Source organism: Rana temporaria, chromosome 7, assembly GCF_905171775.1.
Source record: "Rana temporaria chromosome 7, aRanTem1.1, whole genome shotgun sequence".
NCBI classification, from domain to species: Eukaryota; Metazoa; Chordata; class Amphibia; order Anura; family Ranidae; genus Rana; species Rana temporaria.
The window spans coordinates 7,894,699-7,918,710 of record NC_053495.1 but is presented as its reverse complement, the minus strand read 5'-3'; the positions used below and the strand labels follow the sequence as shown (position 1 = coordinate 7,918,710).

Genomic DNA, 24,012 nt, shown 5'->3' with positions numbered 1-24,012 from the left:
TGTACACAAGGAAACGCCCCTCAATATTGATGCGAGAAAATAAAATATCACAACCCCAATTGCGTTCTTCGATCAACCAACCAAAATCTACTTCAAATCCCCAAGTCCCGCTACAATTCAAAAGGAGAACGAAGATTCGCAGTCCAAGGACCCCGGCTGTGGAACGCTCTACCAACTAACATCCGAATGGAAGAAAATCATCGGGCTTTCAGAAAAAAAACTCAAGACCCACCTCTTCTGAAGGATAAGGAAAACAATGGATACCAAGCGCCTTGAGGCGATTCAGTTCGCATTTGTAGCGCTATACAAGGTATTCACTCACTCACTCGCTTGTTGGTTTCCCACTGCATCCTGGGATATCTCATACCTGCAATACCTCCAAAACAAAGCGAAGCTAACGATGAATAAAAGCTCCACAAACGCTGTAGGGAGGCCCAGTGTGGATAGTGTAGGTGTATATTTAACGAGTATTGTCAGTGTTGTCATAGACTTCTATGGAGGCTTTGGAGATGCTTTAAAGCACCAAGTAATGTGGTATCATTTTTGAAGCAAAGCAAATGCAATGTGTGACCGGGACTGTAAGGTAACCATTATATTTAGTGAGAGTCCCTTTGATTGGCATTCAGAGCGCTTTAAAAAAGCGTGTTCAATGGCCCCTACAGACAGGTGGGATGGCAGATCACATTACAATGAAGACAATGTTCTGGGGTGCTTTATATCAGACCTCAAATTTTCCACTCTCCTACTCGCATTTTGCGAGTGGAAAATTAGGTCTGGCGAGGAGCTGGGCTGCCTGGGAGAAGGGGGGTGAACACCGTCGGGGGCTGTTGATCAGGAGCTGTTCTCCCAGCGATCGCCTATGGCAGAGAGCATTGAGGTAGAGGAGGACCGCGGTATCATCGAGTGGTATAGCCCGCTGTAATAGCATTACATTGAACTTTTCTCTGCTCGTTCTCACACACAGCCCTGCCTCCTCCTAACCCTGCGCCTGTATGACAGAACGCATCCCAGCATTGGCCCCCACATTCTGTCTATTCCAGGCGCTGGGTTAGGAGGAGGCGGGGCTGTGTGTGAGAACGAGCAGAGAAAAGTTCAATGTTATGCTATTACAGCGGGCTATACCACTCGATGATACAGCCGTCCTCCTCTACCTCAATGCTCTCTGCCATAGGCGATCGCTGGGAGAACAGCTCCCGATCAACGGCCGCCAGCGGTGCTTGCCCCCCCCCCCCACTCCACATCATGCAATGAAGTGGTGAGGCGCATTTTAATATTTAATGTTGTCAGGTAAAGGGTGGCTAATTACCTGCTCTTCCATTTAAAGGGAAATGTGTAGGTGTTAATTGACAGTGGGTTATACCTCTCGGTGATCCCGTAGCTCTCCTCTTTCTCCTGTCATGATCTGGCCACCAATGGGGGCACAGTGAGGCTGCAATGTGGGGCACGGTGAGGCTGCAATGTGGGGCACGGTGAGGCTGCAATGTGGGGCACGGTGAGGCTGCAATGTGGGGCACGGTGAGGCTGCAATGTGGGGCACGGTGAGGCTGCAATGTGGGGCACGGTGAGGCTGCAATGATGGGCACAGGTGAGCCCATTTTTGTAACTTAATTCTGCATAAAACATTTAAGTGCCATTTCAGGAGATAATTTATGAGGGCGTGATTAGCGGCAGAATTAGGGGGGTGGGGTATGGTAGGGGTTGGGCGGGGAAACTGGTGGCGAGTAACCCTTGAGGCCTGGCTAGTGGCTCAAGACTTGACATTTTGAGCCCTGCTTTATATTATAGACCTATAAGAGGGGGCAGACCACACTGTAATGAGGGCAGTTTTCTGGGGTGCGGTGTATTATATAACATTATAGTCTCAGTACCCTGGTGCAGGAAGTTGAACCGGTTGGTGAAGAAGATGGGAGTTACAGGCAGGCAGTGGGTGATCTGTAGGCTGCATCTCTGTCCCAACTTTATAAGCAACATGGTAAAAATCTGAGTGTGTTTTTTTTTTTTCCAGGAGCTGATTGCGACGTTGGTGACCCATGTGTGCAGCGGGTATTCCGATGAGGTGGACTCCTCGCTGGATATAATAACAGACTTGATCTCCAGTAACTCTACAGCCGTGGCCCTCTACGCCGTGTTCATCAAGGTGGGTGAACGCTGGTGGGGACTGATCTCCGCGAATGGTCAGCTTTACATTTTACTGTTCTGAATTGCTATCATCTATGCTGGAGGAACACAAAGCTTTTTTTTTTTTAATCTGTTTATTGCAGATTTATCATATTAACAAATGAGTATTATAGAATATATTGTTCCTTTCTCTGTGAAATTCCATGACATTATGACCAAAAAGGGAATTGGTTTATAGATTAGATCAGGGGTCTCCAAACTTTCTAAACAAAGAGCCAGTTTACTGGCATGAGGGCGGAGCCAGGAACACCGGCAGGGGACCTGAGAAGAGGAGGATCGGGGCTGCTCTGTGCAAAACGATAACACAGAGCAGGCAAGTATAACATGTTTGTAATTTTTTTATTATTATTATTACGCTTACGCTGTTCTGGAAGCATTTATGAATGTATCAATATATTTTCTTGCAGGGTATATTGGACTACCTGGATAACCTGAATGCCCAACAGATCCGCAAGCTCTTTCAAATCCTTTGCATGCTGGCGTTCATCCATGAAGGTGTTCACATCCAGGTACACACGACCAGATGCTTAAGGCTGGGCTCTTCTGGTGGTCCCCTCTGTACTTCCATGCATGCTAAGCTATTAGTGCCCATGCAGCTAGTGCAGTGCTCCAGGAATTTTGAAATTCATGCTTCTTCTGGGTTGAATCCTAGTGATGCTGTTTGATGGTGCTAACCAATCAGAATTGCACAGAGAAAATGGAGACCGCTGCATGGGTTGCTGACAGCCCAGCATCCACAGAGGTTAGTACAGCCGGGACCGGCAAGGGTAGGGGGGGTGTACATCTAAGGCTCGGCACCAGTGTTCCCGGTGCCTTCTGGGATACATGACGTGCAGCTGATCCGACAACATGGCGTTGCCTGACCTGTGAAGTCGCTGCAGGGACAAGGATCCCAGTGGCTCAACGCTGGACCTGCTGTCTAGGTGAGTATGCTTATTGGGCTGAAGAATGTCGCAGGTAAGCAGCAAACAAAATCGAGGGGCGGCGAAAAGGCTGCAGTTCCTCTTTAATCATCCAAATATCAATATATTTTACTATAAATTATAATAAAAGACCTTATCACAGAGCCAACGGTTTCCAGGGGGCCAGAAACCACCCCCTTCATCAGGGTTTGAAAATCAAACATGTACTGATCTGAATAGTCACTATGATTTTATACAAAATTTTAACTGAACAAGTGCAGAGCAACTGACGGGAGCCGCTCTTCAAGCCTTGGTGAAGGAGGTGGTTGTTAACCCCCGAAACGCGTTGGCTCTGTGAGAAAGTCTTTTTATCCTAAATTATTTTGGCGTGAATTCAGAACTGGACGATTATTTCTCGGTGTGGTGGTTCAAACTCACTGGGGTTGGGTTGATTTACTGAAACTGGAGAGAGCAAGATCTGGTGCAGCTCTCTGTATAGTAGCCAATCGGCTTCTACCTTCCGCTTGTTCAATGAAGCTCTGACAATAAAGATTGGAAGCTGATTGGTTGCTATGCAGAGCTGCACCAGATTTTGCACTCCCCAGTTTTAGTAAAATCAGCCCTACTGAATCCAGTGTATAGCAGGGATAAAACAAGATCCAGCAAGGCCCCTGTGCAAAGCTGCCGGTCATCCCTTTATAATCAAACATAGTGGCCCGGATTCAGAGAAATCTGCCTATCTCTCGGCGGGCGTAACGTATCTCAGATACGTTACGCCGCCGTAAATTAGGGCGCAAGTTCCGTATTCAGAAAGAACTTGCGCCCAACGTTACGGTGGCGTAACGTATGTGGTCCGGCGTAAGCCCGCCTAATTCAAATGTGGATGATGTGGGCGTGTTTTATTTAAATTAATGGTGACCCCGCGTATTTGACGTTTTTTACGAACGCCGCATGCGCCGTTCGTGAAAGAATCCCAGTGCGCATGCTCGAAATTACGCCGCAAATCGTCAATGCTTTAGACGTGAACGTAACTTACGTACAGCCCTATTCGCGAACTACTTACGCAAACAACGTTAAATTTTCAAAATTCGACGCGGGAACGACGTCCATACTTAACATAGGATACCCCTAATAAAGCAGGCCTAACTTTACGCCGGAAAAAGCTGAACGTAAACGACGTAAAAAAAATGCGCCGGGCGGACGTACGTTTCTGAATCGGCGTATCTTCCTAATTTGAATATTTCTCGCGTAAATCTACGGAAGCGCCACCTAGCGGCCAGCGTAAATATGCAGCCTAAGATACGACGGTGTAAGAGAATTACGCCGGTCAGATCTTAGGGAAATCTATGCGTAACTGATTCTATGAATCAGTCGCATAGATACGACCCCGCAACTCGGAGTTATGGCGGCGTATCCGGAGATACGCCGTCGTAACTGCTCTCTGAATCTGGGCCAGAGAGTTTGGTTGTAAAGGGAAGACCGGCAGTGTTGCACAGGGGCCTTGCTTGATCTTGTTTTGCCCGTACTATTTCGTTTTTTTTCTTCCCCTGAGCTAAACCAGTAGAGATAGTTTGGGGTCCTCCTGCCACACACATAGCCAGCCTGAAATATTGTGTCCTTTCATTATTTTTTTTATTTCCCTAGGATGAGATGCACATTGTCATCAGGAAGCAGCTTTCCAGCACAGTGGTGAAGTACAAGCGCATTGGAGTGATTGGGGCAGTGAGGATGCTGGGAAGCATGGCGACCAGTGAAAGGTCAGATTCCACTCTCCTTTTTATTTATTTTTTATTTTTTTATCTTTATTTCGAATTTTATAGTTATCATGCAGCAATAACGCAGTAGATAGCGTAACATGTACATGACATATATGACTAGATACAGTAGAACCATTCTTTTTAACCACTTGACCTGCAGAAGATTTCCCCCCTTCATGCCCAGGCTGTTTTTTGCGATACGGCACTGCGTTACTTTAACCACTTCCCACCCGGCCACTGTATATATACGGCCGGGTGGGTGCTCTCTCCTTTTGTGTGGACGTTCAGGAGCATCCCTTAAAAGGAGGGGGATCGCGCACGCGCATACCTGCGCAGAGGCACGATCCCCATGCGCTCGTGTCACCCGGACAAGGCGCATCTCCGATTGGCCCTCTTGATCACTTGACGGCCGTGTCCAATCGTGTGATGTAAATAGAGAGCTGGTTGCTAAGGCGATCAGCTCTCCTGTTCTCACACAGAAGTTGTCGGAGAGGAGAGCGGATCACTCCAGCCAGCTGGTGATCAGCCCTTTGAGGGCAATCATAATGCTGATGCGGCCCAAAATTAAATTGAGTTTGACACCCCTGCCCTAGGCGGAGGTGCAGAATCACGTGTGTATGTGTGTGTATATATATATGTGTGTGTGTGTGTGTGTGTGTGTGTGTGTGTGTATATATATATATATATATATATATATATATATATATATATATATATATATATGTGTATATATATATATATATATAATGTGATTCTGCACAGAACGACCGCCCTGTAGCAGTAGATCTGCTATAAGGGCTTTCGTTTGTCGCCGGCAATTTCAAAAGGATGAATCTGGAGGACACATGGGCCCGGATTCAGAGAGCAGTTACGATGGCGTATCTCCGGATACGCCGTCGTAACTCTGAGTTGCGGGGTCGTATCTATGCGACTGATTCATAGAATCAGTTATGCATAGATTTCCCTAAGATCCGACCGGCGTAAGTGTCTTACACCGTCGTATCTTAGGCTGCATATTTACGCTGGCCGCTAGGTGGTGCTTCCGTATATTTATGCGAGGCATATGCAAATTGGGTAGATGCGCCGATTCAGAAACGTACGTCTGCCCAGCGCATTTTTTTACGTTGTTTACGTTAGGCTTTTTCCGGCGTAAAGTTACCCCAGCTATATGAGGCGTATCCTATGTTAAGTATGGACGTCGTTCCCACGTGGAATTTTGAAAATTTTACGTTGTTTGTCTAAGCCGTTCACGAATAGGGCTGTATGTAAGTTACGTTCACGTCTAAAGCATTGACGATTTGCGGCGTAATTTTGAGCATGCGCACTGGGATTCTTTCACTACGTTTAAATAAAACACGCCCACATCATCCACATTTGAATTAGGCGGGCTTACGCCGGACCACATACATTACGCAGCCGTAACTTAGGGCGCAAGTTCTTTCTGAATACGGAACTTGCGCCCTAATTTACGGCGATGTAACGTATCTGAGATACGTTACGCCCGCCGAGAGATAGGCAGATCTCTCTGAATCTGGGCCATGGAGTTTTGTCCTCTTAGTCCCTGTGTAGTTATGTATTGCTGTATCTATGAGGGATGCGAATTCTAGGTTCCTATGAGGTGTAAATGTATTAGAATATAAAATGTGAAACTTTTGTAGGTCAGAACACAAATCTTTACCATCTCTAATTATTTCCCATCTCTCCCCATTTTCTATCCCCCTTTTCCCTCCAGGAGAAAGTCAGGAGGTGGCAAATCGGACAACGCGGCAACCCTGAGTCCACATGTCTTCCGGCAGGTCAGTCACTCGGATGATTTCACCCTAAATAAACAATCTCATGTTGCCAGTGTTGTGACTATGATTCTATGTGGGAACAGGTCACCTCTCTCCTGGAATTGGCACGCACCTGCTGTGACCAGTGCCCGGAATCTGCTGCCTTTTACTACGACGAGCTGGCCAATCTGGTGCAAGAGAGGAACCTGCATCCCCAAATAATGGTACGTTCACACGACATTGCGCTATTGTATTCTGACAATGGGGACTCGCCCCTTGTCAGAATACACTGATTCATCCGGATCGTTCTAAAAGCTGGCTTCTGTTGGACAGAGAGGGGTACATATCTACCAAAATTCGGCCAATTCTTGCTGAATCAGCCAAATTTCGATACGTGTATACCCGGCTTCCTAGTAGAGTCTTTGGGGATCCCAGGGCCATTTATTCTGTTTTGGCACTGTCAGGGAATCCTACAGGTAGCAATGTGTGTGTTGCTGCCTTGAGGGGGAGGCATTTAGTTTCTGTTCTCACTTCCGGACATCCCAACGGTCAGAAATTCAAGATCTCCGCTGTGTCCTTCGATTGGGGAAACAAAAAAATTGGATTTTATACTTGTTGTAAAATCCTTTCCTTTGCATACGTTGAAGGACACACCACTCTGGTTATGTCAAGACCATTTGCTGCCTTGTGAATAACTGAGCTGCCTCTAGGTTCTGATCACCAGCAGAAATCGCCCCCAGGCTTTGCTTTCCTTTTTATGCCCAGGATCCTACTCCTGAAGGTGGCAATATAACCCGACGGCCAGAGATTCAAGGTTTATTGGTTTATCTAATTGGCACTCTTTTCATTCTTCACCTTTGAGTACAGTAAAACCTTGGTTTGAGAGTAACTTGGTTTGAGAGCGTTTTGCAAGACGAGCAAAATGTTTTAATACATTTTGCCTTGATATACAAGCGATGTCTTGATATAAGAGTAGCGTCATGTGACAACTGAGTATAAAAAAAGAAGAGAGGAGCCTCTAAGTGTAGCAATATGGTTACATTTAATGAAGGTACAACATTTAGCAACTTATTGCTACACTTAGAGGCGCCTCTCTTCTCTTTTATACTCTGTAAAAAAATGCTTTGATATACAAGTGCTTTGGATTACAAGCATGTTTCTGGAACGAATTATGCTCGCAATCTAAGGTTTTATTGTAAAGGGAAACCCAGGTACATCAACACTACACCACAAACCAAACCCTTTTTGTAGGGAAGGCTAGTTGTTGTTTTTGCAGTAATGTGATGTTTCCTTTGTTTGTCTCCTGCAGGAATATATCAGAAAGACGGTGGTGGATGATTTCCAGGAGGATTATGTAGTAGACCTGGACCAAAAGATAGAAGGGTTTGTAGTGATATGATCCTTCTACCTCCCTCTATTGTCAGTCAAGAGTCCAAGTGGAACTGCTGGAGCGATGTCTGAATTACATTAATCTGTATAATCGTAACATACATTGATACAATAAGTGTAAAATGCCTCTGATGAGAAAAGTTGTGGATCCCACAAACCTGCATTCTGTTCTTCATAAACTTAGTAGTGGTGTGTGTGGAGCCGTTGCCCTGGATTTCTCATTGGACTTAGTAGCAGTTAGTAGGGCCACTGCCTATGATTTCTCCTTGAGCTTAGTAGTGGTGCATAGGGCCACTGCCTTGAATCTCCATGAGTTTATTAGTGGTGGTGCCGCTGCCTCTGCTTTCTCCATAAGCTTAGTAGTTCTGGTGTGTGGGACCGTGACCTCTGATTTCTCCTTGAGCTTAGTTGTGGTGTGTGGGACCGTGACCTCAGATATTTCCTTGAGCTTAGTAGTGGTGTGTGGGGCCGTTGCCTTGGATTTCTCCTTGACCTTAGTTGTGTGTGGGGCTGTTGCCTTGAATTTCTCCTTGAGCTTAGTAGTGGTGTGTGGGGCTTCTGCTTCCGATTTCTCCTTAAGCTTAGTTGTGGTGTGTGTGGGGCCATTGCCTTGGATTTCTCCTTGAGCTTAGTTGTGGTGTGTGGGGCCATTGCCTTGGATTACTCCTTGAGCTTAGTTGTGGTGTGTGGGGCCATTGCCTTGGATTACTCCTTGAGCTTAGTTGTGGTGTGTGGGGCCATTGCCTTGGATTTCTCCTTGAGCTTAGTTGTGGTGTGTGGGGCCATTGCCTTGGATTTCTCCTTGAGCTTAGTTGTGGTGTGTGGGGCCATTGCCTTGGATTACTCCTTGAGCTTAGTTGTGGTGTGTGGGGCCATTGCCTTGGATTTCTCCTTGAGCTTAGTTGTGGTGTGTGGGGCCATTGCCTTGGATTACTCCTTGAGCTTAGTTGTGGTGTGTGGGGCCATTGCCTTGGATTACTCCTTGAGCTTAGTTGTGGTGTGTGGGGCCATTGCCTCGGATTTCTCCTTAAGCTTAGTAGTGGTGTGTGTGGCTTCTGCTTCCGATTTCTCCTTGAGCTTAGTTGTGGTGTGTGTGGGGCCACTGCCTTGGATTTCTCCTTGAGCTTAGTTGTGGTGTGTGGGGCTGCTTCTGATTTCTCCTTGAGCTTAGTTGTGGTGTGTGTGGGGCCACTGCCTTGGATTTCTCCTTGAGCTTAGTTGTGTGTGGAGCCGTTGCCTTGGATTTCTCCTTGAGCTTAGTTGTGGTGTGTGGGGCTGCTGCCTTGGATTTCTCCTTGAGCGTAGTAGTAGCGTGTAGGCCTGCTGCCTTGGATTTCTCCATGAGCTTAGTAGTTGTGTGTGTGGGTCTGTTGCCTCCGATTTCTCCTTGAGCTTAGTGGTGGTGTGTGGGGCCACTGCCTCGGATTTCTCCTTGAGCTTAGTAGTGGTGTGGGGGGCCATTGTCTTGGATCACTCCTTGAGCTTAGTGGTAGTGTGTAGAGCCGATGCCTTGGATTTTTCCTTGAGCTTAGTTGTGGTGTATGGGGAGCTGCTTCTGATTTCTCCATGACCTTAGTAGTGGTGTGTGGGGCCATTGCCTTGGATTTCTCCTTGAGCTTAGTTGTGGTGTGTGGGGACATTGCCGGGGATTTCTCCATGGGCTTAGTAGTGGTGTGTGGTGCTGCTGCCTCAGATTTCTCCATGGACTTAAAGGGGTTGTAAAGGTAGCCCCCGTTTTACTTACCTCACCCCTCGAAAGTCCCGTGCGCTTTCTCGTCATCCTGTTCGGTTCCCAGCCTGGCCGTTGCTTGGCTGGCGCTGCTGTCAATCACAGCGGATGACGTGGCGCGCCGGGGGGGCAGAGCCGAGTGATACAGTCGGCAGCTATGGCCGCCGCTGTATTACGGGAGCGCACTCGCAAAAGCTTTCCACCATGCGAGGGAGCTCGCATGAAGGTGGAAAGCTTTTGCGAGGAGGAGTAGAGACAGCCGCCGAGGGACCCCAGAAGACGTGGATCGGGGCCACTCTGTGCAAAACGACCTGCACAGTGGAGGTAAGTATAACATGTTTGTTATTTTTAAACAAAAAAAATCTTGCCTTTAGTGTTCCTTTAATAGCGGTGTGTGGGGCTGCTTCCTTCTACGTTGGCTTAATAGTAATGTGTGGTGTTACTGCCGCTTCCTTCTCCGTGACCTTATTAATGATATGTGGGGCCGCTGCCTCTGATTTCTCCATGAGCTTAGTAGCTCTGTGTGTATGTGGTTGGGGATGGGGGGGGGAATCATTTCTTGAGTGAGCAATGGATGATGATAGTTTCTGCATACGTGTAACCTTCCCTTCAACTCCTCAGAAGTCCTATGTTCCCTGTGAAAGCCATGTATAACCTGGAGGACGATGAGAGCCAGGGCATAGTTGTGATTAATCTCCTCCCACTTCTGTCACATGACTTCGCCAAAAAAGGTGCCGCACACACCACAGAGGGTCGGTGAGTTCCGGTGTTGGGAGTCTCCTGATAACTTCTATTTTTTTTTTGTAGTAATCTCTGTTCAGTGTGAAAATTCATTGCATGCGTGTCTCCACAGCCTCGTGTCTCCTCTCTGTCTGTCACCATTTTTCCGACTACTGCGGCTCTGCATAGAGGACGAGTTTAAGGGCAACTTGGATGAGATCGATGCTTTGTTAGGTACTTTGTTGTTTTTGTTGTGCTCAATGTGCTGGATTCAGGTACCTTTGCGCTTTTTTTGCGGAGGCGCAGGGCAACGTTTTTGCCCTGCGCCCCCGCAAATTTACTGCTCTACCCGCGATTCACGGAGCAGTAGCTCCGTAAATTGCGTGTGCGCTCTTTAAAATTGCCCGGCGTAAGCGCGCACAATTTAAATGATCCCGTAGGGGGCGGGAATCATTTAAATTAGGCGCGTTCCCGCGGCGATCGTAGAGCGCATGCTCCGTCGGGAAACTTTCCAGACGTGCATTGCGGCAAATGACGTCGCAAGGACGTCATTTGCTTCAAAGTGAATGTGAATGGCGTCCAGCGCCATTCACGAATCACTTACGCAAACTACGTAAAATTCAAATTTCGCGACGCGGGAACGACGGGTATACGTAACATTGGCTGCCCCTGCTAATAGCAGGGTCAGCCTTACGCGAAAGACGCCGTACGGAAACGACATAAACTGCGTACGCAGGGCTCGCGCAACGTTGTGAATCGGCGTTAGTATGCAATTTGCATACTATACGCTGAGCACAGCGGGAACGCCACCTAGCGGCCATCGCAAGAATGCAGCCTAAGATATGCGGGCTGCAGTCGGCGTAACAAGGTTCCTGAATCAGGAGCATTCGTTACGCCTGGGCAAGTAAGCAATTGCGCCTGTGTAACTATGGTTACACAGGCGCAATTGCTTCTTGAATCCAGCCCAGTGTGTATGTGTGTGTGTGTGTGTGTGTCATTCTATGCACAGCGTAAACTTCGTTGTAGGCTGGATGGGGCACATCTGTCATCATTACTGTTTGGAGTGTACGTACCTTAAGACCCCTTTCACATTGGGGCGGTTTTCGGGCGTTTTTTCAGGCGCTTTGGCGTTAAAAAAAGCGCCTGAAAGAAGCCTCATCTGCAATCCCAATGTGAAAGCCCCGAGTGCTTTCAAAGCCCTTTCACACTGCCAGCGCCTGAAAAACGTTGGTAAAGCGCCTCTAAGACCCCTTTCACACTGGGGCGTTTTTCAGGGGCTTTGGCGTTTAAAAAAAGCTCCCTCAATGGGAAGGGGTCTTTGGGAGCAGTGTAAGGCCCCTTCCACACTGTATGTATGTGCGGTGGCGGTATAGTGCCGCTAAAAATAGCGGCAATATACCGTCGGAATTGCAGCGGTATTTGGCCGCTAGCGGTGCGGTATTAACCCCCGCTACCAGGCAGAAAAGGCTTAGTACCAAGGGAGCTGCGGTGGCTCAACGCGATTGGCACTGCGCTGACAAGCCATTCACCTCTGCAGCTAGGGGTTCGGATCCCGGCCTCGGCTACATGTGAATTGAGTTTGGTGGTCTCAGCCCGGCCCCCGGTGGGTGTGCTATGCGAGGTAAGCCTGCGCTTAGTACGCCCACCCCCCTCCCACAAAAACCACCACACTTACACACGCACTCGAAATTGGGTTAACATGCACGCACTTTGACCACGCGGTCTCTAAAAAGAGAGGCGAAGGACTAACGGGGCTGGTTGAGCGGGCTAGATCCTCTCACTCCCTTATAGGGAGTCCCTCTGCCCCGTTGGGCTTCAAAGCGGAGCAGGTAGGGCGGGCTGTGTGGGAGGACCCCCTCACACACCCACCATTGCCACCCGGGGCATGGAGAAAGATGGCAGATTGCCTCTGGGGGAGGCCTGCCTACTCCCAACTCCTGCAGTCCGGCTCCTCTCTCGAGTACACGCACAAAATACACTTAAAAAAAAAAAGGCTTAGTACCGCCGGCAATGCGCCTTTGCAGAGGCGCATTGCCGGCTGTATTAGCGCGGTGTCCCATTGTTTTTAATGGGAAGGAGCGGTATACTCACCGCTCCTCTCACCAAATGCTGCTTGCAGGAGATTTATTTTTTTCTCCCGCCTCAGTTTGAAAGCATTTGGGGTTTTCACATTGGCCTTGCAGATGCAGCTTCTTTCGGGCGCTTTTTTTTTAACGCTAAAGCGCATGAAAAACGCCCCAGTGTGAAAGGGGTCTAAGTATTGCTCTTGTTTATATTTTATACTTTTTACTCACACATTTATACCATCCGGTACACTGGTGTGTAATAACTGGTTGTTTCTCTTTCCAGGGTGCCCCGTGTATCTCACGGATCTTGATGTCATAGACAAGATGAATTCCCTGTCCAGACAAGAGCGAGAATTCCTGTGCTCACTGCTTTTCTTCACCATTAATTGGTTCAGAGAGGTGATTATATGATAAATCTCTCATACTTGTAACACATAATATGTATATACAGTGGATCCTCGGATTACGAGTATAATCCGTTCCAGGAGAACGCTCGTAATCCAAAGCACTCGCGTATCAAAGCGAGTTTCCCCATTGAAGTCAATGAAAACAAAAATAATTTGTTCCGCATTGATTTCTATGACATGCAATACCGCATGTAACCAGAGGTGGGTGGGGGGCGCCGGAGAGCTTCGGAAATACTTGGGGACAGCTCGGCTGAACTTGGAAAGGCTCGGGAGTGTTTCCAAGTATTTCCAAATGGCTCCGGCGCCCCCCGTCCCTCTGGCCAAATGCGGTACTGAACACCGCTGTGGCTTGAATCCTATGCGTTTCACGAGACAACACTCGCAAACCGAGTCAGGATTAAAAAAATAAAATACTCGTATTGCGAAACGCTTGTTAACCTCTTAAGGACCCCTTAACGCCGATATACGTCGGCAGAGTGGCACGGCTGGGCACATCAACGTACCTGTACGTTGCCCTTTAAGCCCAGCCGTGGGGTCGCCGGCGCGTGCACGCGACCCGCTCCGTGGCCGCGGGACTCGCGGACCGGATCGCCGCTGGAGTCCCGCGAACGGTCCCCGGAGCTGAAGAACGGGGAGAGCTGTATGTAAACACACCTTCAACGTTCTTCACTGTGGCGCCGTCATCGATCGTGTGTTCCCTTATATAGGGAATCACAATTGATGACGTCACACTTACAGCCACACCCCCCTACAGTTAGAAACACAGATGAGGTCATACATAACCCCATCAGCGCCCCCTTGTGGTTAACTCCCAAACTGCATTGTCATTTTCACAGTAAACAATGCATTTTAAATGGATTTTTTGCTGTGAAAATGACAATGGTCCCAAAAATTGTCAGAAGTGTCCGCCATAATGTCACAGTCACGAAAAAAATCGCTGATCGCCGCCATTAGTAGTAAAAAAAAAAAAAAAATTATAAAAATGCAATAAAACTATCCCCTATTTTGTAAACGCTATCAATTTTGTGCAAACCAATCGATAAACGCTTATTGCGATTTTTTTTTACCAAAAATAGGTAGAAGAATACGTATCGGCCTAAACTGAGGAAACATTTTTTTTTTATATATTTTTGGGGGATATTTATTATAGCAAAAAGTAAAAAATATTGAATTATTTTCAAAATTGTCGCTCTATTTATGTTTATAGCGCAAAAAACAAAAACCGCAGAGGTGATCAAATACCACCAAAAGAAATCTCTATTTGTGTGAAAAAAAGGACTCCAATTTTGTTTGGGAGCCACGTCGCACGACCGCGCAATTGTCAGTTAAAGCGACGCAGTGCCGAATCGCAAAAAACGGTCGGGTCCTTTAGCTGCCTAAAGGTCCGGGTCTTAAGTGGTTAACGGCGTTACTCGCAATCTGAGGTTTCACTGTAGATATATTTTTTTCTTGCTGTACTAGGTGTGACACTGATCTGTTCTCCTTTTAGGTTATCAATGCTTTCTGTATGCAAGCAAATGCTGATATGAAGGGGAAAGTGTTAACACGGCTACAGAACATCACGTGGCTGCAGTCTTTGCTGGAGAAGTGCCTCGCAGGTAACATCGGTCTCTTCCTGATCATTTTGTCACCTATAGGGGACACATTGGCTACACACTGTAAGGCTGCATTCACACCATGGCGTACAAAATCGCGGCGTTTTATCCCACGAATTGCGGCGACAAATTGCGGCGTTTTGTACCGCGATTTGCGGCGACAAAACGCCGCGATTGTGAATGCAGCTGTACCCCCTCTATGGAGATGGTTCACATCTCCTATGCCGAAAGCCGCCTGAAAAAAAGGTCCGGGACTTGTTTTCAGGCGGCAGGCGTACGGCGTTCGGCGTGGAGATGTGAACCATCTCCATAGAGGGCAATGTGAAATCATCCCTCCAGCGTCTCAGGGGCGGCTGCGGCGTCGCACTACAGACGTATATACGCCTAGGTGTGAACAGAGCCTTACAGCTGGAAAGGGGCGAAGCTGGGGTTTGTGTGAGAAGCAGAGGGTGCGATACAGAATGATAGAAAATTACAAGGCATGTAACAGAATAATTCTGGGGGGACACAATAACTTCACGGGAGGGATTCTCCCATCAACACTGACTGTGTTGATGGGGGAGAAATTGAGCGATTTTCTTTCCTGGAAGTCCAGTTTTTGTCTAGATAAATGTCCTACAATTTGCAATAATTTACATTATTCTTCCAGAATCTCCCGGATATATTCCCCCACCTGCAAACTTTGACTGTGAGCAACAAGAAGTCCCATCAAGCACAGTAGCAGCTGCCCCTCCAAAGAAGGCAAAGAAAGGTACTGCTTACAGTGTATATGGTGGGGTAGGTGCTGTCATGTACATGGTGGGTTAGGCCCTGTCATGTACATGGTGGGGTAGGTGCCGTCATGTACATGGTGGGGTAGGTGCTGTCATGTACATGGTGGGGTAGGTGCTGTCATGTACATGGTGGGGTAGGTGCTGTCATGTACATGGTGGGGTAAGTGCCGTCATGTACATGGTGGGGTAAGTGCCGTCATGTACATGGTGGGGTAGGTGCTGTCATGTACATGGTGGGGTAGGTGCTGTCATGTACATGGTGGGGTAGGTGCTGTCATGTACATGGTGGGGTAGGTGCTGTCATGTACTGTACATGGTGGGGTAGGTGCTGTCATGTACATGGTGGGTTAGGTGCTGTCATGTACATGGTGGGGTAGGTGCCGTCATGTACATGGTGGGGTAGGTGCTGTCATGTACATGGTGGGGTAGGTGCTGTCATGTACATGGTGGGGTAGGTGCTGTCATGTACATGGTGGGGTAAGTGCCGTCATGTACATGGTGGGGTAGGTGCCGTCATGTACATGGTGGGGTAGGTGCTGTCATGTACATGGTGGGGTAGGTGCTGTCATGTACTGTACATGGTGGGGTAGGTGCTGTCATGTACTGTACATGGTGGGGTAGGTGCTGTCATGTACTGTACATGGTGGGGTAGGTGCTGTCATGTACATGGTGGGGTAGGTGCCGTCATGTACATGGTGGGGTTACGCGAGATGCGCGTAAGTTGTACGTCCGGCGTAAAGTTATTCCCCCATAAAGGAGGTGCAACCCAGCAACAGACATGCTCAGGTCTGCAACAGGGAACACAAGCCGGCGTATTGTGCGTTGGACGTGTGGGCTGGGCGTACGTTATGTTCACGGCGTATGCAGTGATCCGGCGTAGCTTAGGCAGCTTACCCGATCCGATCTGCATGGACGGATGGGGACATGGCCCCCATACGTCTGTTTTTAGCGGATCAGATCGGGTCGGATGTCAGCGGACATGTCGGCGTTTTAGCGTTAAAAACATCGCTCTTAAAACGCTCTCCATGCATCTCAATGGACCCTTTCACACGGAGTCCTGCAAGCAGCATCTTTGGAGCAGCTTTTGGGCGCTGAAAAAAACGCTCCAAAAACGCCCCTCTCCATTGAAATTAATTGAAAGCGCTGTAAAAAAACGCCTTACCCTTTCACACTGAGGCACTGCAAAAATGCCCTAAAACGTTAGGGTCTTAGCGGTGCTTTACCAGCACATTGGGATTAAAGATGAGGCTTCGCTCGAATAAAGATGTAATAACGCTCGAAAAACGCTTGAATAACGCTCGAAAAACGCCCCAGTGTGAAAGGGGCCTAAAGGTTTGTTTTTTTTCTTCAGTGAACCGTTCCCCTTCTGTTTTGTATCCTATAGGTAAAAAGCGCAAAAAGACCGATACAAAGAACTCCTCTGAAGAAGGTTCCCAGATAGAAGAACAGCCGGACACAGAGACGGAGAAGACCCAGCTAGACAAGGTGGAAATCCAAACTTCGCACAATCATCTTCATCATCTTCTTCTTCTTCCTTTTAGGTTTACCACTTTCCAGTCACAGCTTCAGGGCTTCTCTCATGCAAACTCCTTCCCACTTGTTGTCAGGGGTTCACCATACCTCGGGTCTTTAAAACAAACTCCAGCAGACATGAAAGAACTCCGATTGAAGAGAGGCACCAGTGAGTTGTGAAGCTCATGTGCTAACAAGGAACATGCTGCTAGAGAGCAGAGTGTCAGATCAGCTTGTAGGCAGGTGCAGTCTAATTTCTCCACTGCAGGTGGCGCTCATCCGCAGCGGCAATGTAGGTGGAAGAGGAGGTCGAGCGGAACCTAGTTCCTCCATGGTTTCCTGGGTTTGTATGCTGGCTCCCCATGTGACTTTGGTGGCCAACTTGGCTCAGGCAGAGTCTATTTAAGTCTCTGGAGCCCTGGTTTTAGCTAGCATTTCTTGTGTGGCTAGAGTGTGGACAGGTCACCCGTCCGTCAGGGACAGTGCTTAGTCTCAGGGAGAGGACCCAGACGAGTAGGGAAAGTGCATGGACACTCCATCCTACCTGGAAGCATCCCCACTTGAGTACAGACCAGCCAGGCCACATTCCGCCCCTCGAGACAGACGCTGTCGGCACACCTGAGACCTTCTGCTACTACTCATCGCTGGTACATACTGTGAGTGCTCCCGGTTGGGTTGCCTTCCCACCAGGCTTGTTGTGTATTGCCAAGCTTCAGTTTCAATACACTTCTGTTTCCGAGACCCAGAGCAGGGCCGTCTTTACCGCAGGGCAAATGGGGCAGGGGCCCTGTCACTGTTGGGGGCCCAAAGCAAACCCCTTTGAAAAAAAAAAAATTTTTTTTTTTTTTTTTTTTTTTTTTTTTTTTAGGGGTCCGGAGGCCCCTAGGGCCCCAGATGGCAACCCCCCTTTTTTTTATTTATTTTTAAATTTAAAAAAATATTTTTTTTTTATTTTTTTTTAAATAAATTTTTTTTTTTTTTTTTAATATATTTTTATTAAAGGGCCAATTTTTTTTTTAGAGGTTTGGGGGTCCCCAGGGGCCCGTAGTTCCCCAGGGCCCCGGATGACAACCCCCCTTTTGTTTATAAAAAATATTTTTTTATATATTTCTTTTATATATATATATATATATATATATATATATATATATATATAATATATATATATAATATAATATAATATAAATGTTATTATTATTATTATTATTAAAGGACCCAGAGGTCCCCAGGGCCCTGGATGGCAACCCCCCCCCTTTTTTTTTTTTTTATAAATGTTTCTTTTTTTATATATTTATTTTTTATTAAAGGGCCCAGAGGTCCCGGATGGCAACCCCCTTTTTAAAATATATTTTTTATATATATTTTTTATTTCTTTTTTTTATTTTTATTAAAGGGCCCAGGGCCCCAGATGGCTACACCCCTTTTTTTATATATATTTTTCTTTATTTCTTTCTTTATTTCTTTTTTTATAAAGGGCCCCCGCTTCTAAATTCGCGGCAGCCCCCCCCTGCTTCTCAATTTCAAGTGGCAGCACCCCCCATCCCGGTTCTCTGCTCCAGGGGGCCCATGCCTGAAGCTGTGTAAGTGGCCCTATAATTCCTGATGGCGGCCCTGCCGCCCGTTAAGGGTGCATTCACACCACGATTTTATCATCCTACTTGTTCTCACGATTCTTAGGTTTGAAATCGTACAAATCTGTATGGCAAAACGTATCCATTCACTTCCATTCATTAATGTAGGTCCCCAAGTGAATCCGATTTGATCCGCATCAGATTTGATACGATTTAAAATCGTATTAAAATCGTGTCTGATTTGTTTTATATTGTGGTCAATCTAAATCGTAATAAATCGGATGACTGTGCGTTTTTATCCGATAAATCGTACCCGATTTTTTATTACGCATGCGCACTAGACACTGGAACGAGCTAGAAACTTCAAGAATCTTCTTTTTCCCAGAAAGCACTTCTCTACATAATACTTTATGGCCATTGCCAGACATTATTTAAAATCAGGATCCGATTTTTTAGTGAAAATCGGATGGAAAATTTAGCTGTGCGATTTATGAATCCGATTTAAAAAATACATTTTGACATACGATTACATACGATTTTGTCATATACGATTCCATTCGATTTAACGGTCCGATTATCGGATGTAAAAATCGTGATGTGAACCTAGCCTTAGCCCCTGTGCTGCCCACAAATCAGGCTGAAAATCATCAGCGGCACGCAGCCAGTGACAGTACTGCTTCCCTTCCCAGTGTTTTAAAATGTACAGCACCCCTGGCTTCCCTTTAGACGTGCACTTCTCCATTCCTGCCACTGGGTGCTGCTTGTATATAAAAGTGAATTAGAATGTGATTTTATAACATCCCCAGTTTGCTCTTCCCGAGGCTGACTTCTTCATGTCCTGCTCCTCAAGGTATGTCACTGTTTGCTAATCTGTATTGTAAATAGAAGTTTTCTGTAGAGTGTGCCCAAAGTCTTTATAATATTTGATGATTCACTGCAGGTCTGGTCAGTGTTTTAAAAAGTTCCTCTATTTTACACATGGCATGGCATGGGGTCACAGCACCGTCTGTCCATTCTGCTTTAGCACCATGGGACCCCATGCCATGTGCAAAATAGAGGAACTCTTTAAATCACAGACCAGACCTGCAGTCCAGGCTGAGTAAAGCCTCAGAGCACATGGCATTACTGTCTGTATTTAACTGCTTGATGGGCTTATTTTGGGCCTGGCTGGTTCACATGTATGTGTTTTGGCGGCCCACATTTGCGCAGGCACAGCAGCCCATTCATTTGAATTTGCCGCCATGCCTGTGTTTCCTGCAAAGAAAAGCGCATGCCTCATGTAATAGGCTGCGCACACGGCACGCCTATGCCCATCAAGCACTGAAATACAGCACTGTCTGTCCATTCTGCTGTCTGCTGTGACTTATCTGCAGTTCCCGCACTGTCAAACTTGCTGCATTTTTAGACGTTTAGGTCACGCTTTTAAAAACACAGTGCGTTTGTGTGTGCAAGAACTGCAGGTAAGTAGCATGGTGCAAAAGCAGAATGGATTTCAAGGCAACTGTATTTTTAAAATGCTGAATGCACCTTTTTTCTGCAGGAAATAAAGGCATGGCAGCCCATTCAAATCAATGGGCTGCTGTACCTGCACAAATGAGGACCGCCAAAACATACATGTGAACCAGCCAGGCCCAAAAAAAGCTGGAGGGGGGCCCAAAAAAATGTTTGCCCAGGGCCCAAACCATATTAAAGACGGCCCTGACCCAGAGTCTGAGTGTTTTCTGCCGCCACACCACGCTGCACCTACCCCACACGCTCACCAATCTGATGCTTCTCTTTTCACTGTCCACTCACATTCAGAGGGAGAGACAAGACCTGTAAGGCCTTATTCACACGGGTTTCACCTTGCAGAAGATCAGTTTGTACAATGAGCTTTTACAAAGTATTTGCAGAACTTTCAGTAAGCTTTGTTGAAGCTCTTTCCATTCCGCTCGAGTTTGGAAATGTTAAACTCAGACCGTAATGTGAGTGTTGACTGTCCCATATATTTGTATGTTGTAGCTTTATTTGTATATACTTGTGTATGTCCTGACTCTGTGTAATTCTGCCGAAAATGTATGTTAATGAGGCATTAATCAGCGACGGCTGATAATAAATGTGTGTTTTCTACCAGGAGCCTGAAGAGATTGGTAAATCTTCCGTCAACCTGAGCAGCTTCCGTCCGTTCTTCCGGGAGCTGGATCTTGAGGTCTTCACGGTTCTCCATAGCGGCTTGCTCACCCGATCTCTCCTAGACTCCGAAATGTGCACAAAGGTAACGAGACAACGCTGCTGAGCGATATAGGATAAAATTACAGGTTCACTTAATGCAGTGGTCTCAAAGTACCGGCCCGCGGGCCATTTGCGGCCCGCGGACCAGTTATAAATGGCCCCCAGGCAGGGTGGAAGTGAGGGGAGCAAAAAAAAAAAAAATTTTTTTTTTTTATTTTTTTTTTTTTGAGCTGGCCCCACCTGGTGGTGAGTCGTTGGTATTAAAAGTTATTACCACCAGATGTGAGCTGGCGCCATCTGGTGGTGGCCGTTGGTATTACAAGTTAAGCATTACAAGTTAAACAGCAATTCTAATGTCATTTTACACTATTTTCACTGCCATCTTCTTCCCTCTAATTAGAACCCCCAAACATTATATATATTTTTTATCCTAACACCCTAGAGAATAAAATAGCGATCGTTGCAATACTTTCTGTTTCGCCGTATTTGCGCAGCGGTCTTACAAGCGCACTTTTTTGGGAAAAAATTACACTTTTTTTAATTAAAAAATAAGACAACAGTAAAGTTATCCCCATTTTTTTTAATATTATGAAAGATAATGTTACGCCGAGTAAATTCATACCCAACATGTCACGCTTCAAAATTGTGTCCGCTTGTGGAATGCCGACAAACTTTTTTTACCCTTTAAAATCTTCATAGGCGACGTTTAAAAAAATCTACAGGTTGCATGTTTTAAGTTACAGAGGAGCTAGAATTATTGCTCTCACTCTACCAATCGCGGCGATACCTCACATGTGTGGTTTGAACACCGTTTACATATGCGGGCGCTGCTCACGTATGTGTTCGCTTCTGCGCGCAAGCTCGTCGGGACGGGGTGCGTTTCCTGGCTCCTAACTTTTTTAGCTGGCTCTGAGATTCCAAGCAAATTTGTCAAACCCTGACTTACACCAGTGCTGGTGGTAATAATGCGCTCGCTGACACCAGTGCTGGGGGTTAATAATGCGCTCGCTGACACCAGTGCTGGTGGTAATAATGCGCTCGCTGACACCAGTGCTGGTGGTAATAATGCGCTCGCTGACACCAGTGCTGGTGGTAATAATGCGCTCGCTGACACCAGTGCTGGTGGTAATAATGCGCTCGCTGACACCAGTGCTGGGGGTTAATAATGTGTTCGCTGACACCAGTACTGTTGTTTTTGAAGTTTGAAAGTTTGCATGCGGCCCCTCATGGCATATGAAAACTTGTCTTGTGGCCCTCAGGTAATTTGAGTTTGAGACCCCTGACTTAATGTTATCCTAAAGGTTTCTCGTTTTTTTTTTTTTTTTTTTAATTAACAAACATGTCATACTTACCTCCACTGTGCAGTTCGTTTTGCACAGAGTGGCCCCGATCCTCCTGTTCTGGAGTCCCACGACGGCTTTTGTGGCTTCTCCCCACATTAGATAACCCCCTCTGGGAAGCTCTCTCCCAAGGGGGTTACCTTGGGGGGGGGGCGCTCCTGAGTCCATAGACGCCAATGGTTGCGCTGCTATCAATCTATCCAATCAAAGCCGGGACTCCATGGAGAGAAGGACGTGCCCACAGGTAAGTAAAACGGGGGGCTGGAGGGCCAGACACTGCAAGGTGTTTTTTCACCTTACTGCATAGGATGCAACAAGTATCGGAGCATTTGCACGAGTACAGATACTCTGGTATCGGTACTGCTTGGTATTGGCACCGATATTATAGTATCAGTACAACCATAGTACGAAGGTGGGGGTGGTAGGATCAGGGCTTGGTACAAAGGTGAGGGTGGTAGGCTCAGTACGAAGGTGGTGGTGGTAGGATCAGGGCTTGGTACGAAGGTGAGGGTGGTAGGCTCAGTACGGAGGTGGTGGTGGTAGGATCAGGGCTTGGTACAAAGGTGAGGGTGGTAGGCTCAGTACGAAGGTGGTGGTGGTAGGATCAGGGCTTGGTACGAAGGTGAGGGTGGTAGGCTCAGTACGGAGGTGGTGGTGGTAGGATCAGGGCTTGGTACAAAGGTGAGGGTGGTAGGCTCAGTACGGAGGTGGTGGTGGTAGGATCAGGGCTTGGTACAAAGGTGAGGATGGTAGGCTCAGTATGAAGGTGGGGGTGGTAGGATCAGATCTTGGTACAAAGGTGAGGGTGGTAGGCTCAGTACGAAGGTGGGGGTGGTAGGATCAGGGCTTGGTACAAAGGTGAGGGTCGTAGGGTCAGTACGAAGGTGGGGGTGGTAGGATCAGGGCTTGGTACAAAGGTGAGGGTGGTAGGCTCAGTACGAAGGTGACAGTTTAAGCATCAGGGCTCATTAGGAAGGTGAGGATGGAGGGACCAGGGCTCAGTAAAAGGGTGAGGGTGGTAGGACAAGGACCTAATAAGAAGGGCAACTTTACTACAAACACACTTTCATTTCTTACATTTCTGTTGTGTTTGATACTTAAAAATTTACTTCCTGTTTCTAGATGGGGGGGAAACGTTGGCACTTTGGCGCATTCTTCTGTGCCTGAATAGTTCCTGAGGTCTGTCATTGTATGGACATGGCACACATTTTGCTTCTTAAATACTGATGTCTGTGTGTCCCTTAACGTTTACCCATAAACACAGAGGAAACTTTCACTGGTGGATCTGTAAGGGTCGGTATGAGTGATGTGGTGCATTGTGTGGGTGGTTCATGTTCATCACTATGAAATGTTTACTGACAGGCGACCGAGGTGGTGCAGCTGGGACCAGCCGAGCTAGTATTCCTTCTGGAGGACCTTTCCCGCAAAATGGAACATGTCCTCATGGCTGCAAAGAGATCATTCCTGATGATGAAGGTATGGAGCCTAAATAATAAAACATTCGTCCACAGGATGGGGAGGTGTGTAAACCATACACAGTAGATTTGCTTAATGGAAAGCAATAGTTGCATTGTGTTTAGAGGGCTCTCCAGGGTCTTGTGTGCCCTCACCATGTTCCTGAACAACCAGCAGATCTTTATCTTTATCACAAGCAACCCGTGACACTGTTTGGTTCTTGAATTCATGGGTTTCATCATGAGGAATGGTTGCTCCGCCCAACAGATGGCAGTGTACATTGTACATGTAACAGATGTGCCCGAAGAGTTCCAGAAAAAGGAAATTTTTAAAGCCACCAATTATGGCCCAGATTCACAGAGAGCAAGGCGCACATTACGCCGTCGTAGAGCAAACACTGTACGCTACGCCAACGCAGCGCAGAGAGGCAAGCATTGCATTCAGCAAGCCAGTGCTCCCACCGCTGTGTCAGCGTGGCGTGGGTTTCGAAGGCGCACGACGGCGTAGGTTGAAGTGGGCGTGACCCCATGCAAATGATGGGCCGAGCGCCAGACAGGTACGTATCACGAACTGCGCATGCGCCGTGACGTGGACGCACCCCCATGCGCCTGCTCACAACCACGACGGCACAACTG

General features: G+C 47.2%; 1 protein-coding gene across 2 annotated transcripts in view; it reads left to right on the top strand.

Moving 5' to 3' along the window:
- The window catches only part of FANCD2 (FA complementation group D2), a 65,412-nt gene that overhangs the window by 26,206 nt on the left and 15,194 nt on the right, over positions 1-24,012 (top strand). For both annotated transcript variants that reach the window (XM_040358819.1, XM_040358821.1), the window contains exons 17-30: positions 2,006-2,137; positions 2,586-2,687; positions 4,725-4,837; positions 6,570-6,633; positions 6,714-6,833; positions 7,919-7,992; positions 10,349-10,483; positions 10,581-10,681; positions 12,797-12,912; positions 14,410-14,518; positions 15,165-15,266; positions 16,673-16,773; positions 20,485-20,625; positions 23,285-23,398. In XM_040358819.1, the coding sequence (XP_040214753.1) occupies positions 2,006-2,137; positions 2,586-2,687; positions 4,725-4,837; positions 6,570-6,633; positions 6,714-6,833; positions 7,919-7,992; positions 10,349-10,483; positions 10,581-10,681; positions 12,797-12,912; positions 14,410-14,518; positions 15,165-15,266; positions 16,673-16,773; positions 20,485-20,625; positions 23,285-23,398 (1,524 nt within the window). The remainder of the gene's footprint in view (positions 1-2,005; positions 2,138-2,585; positions 2,688-4,724; positions 4,838-6,569; positions 6,634-6,713; positions 6,834-7,918; positions 7,993-10,348; positions 10,484-10,580; positions 10,682-12,796; positions 12,913-14,409; positions 14,519-15,164; positions 15,267-16,672; positions 16,774-20,484; positions 20,626-23,284; positions 23,399-24,012) is intronic.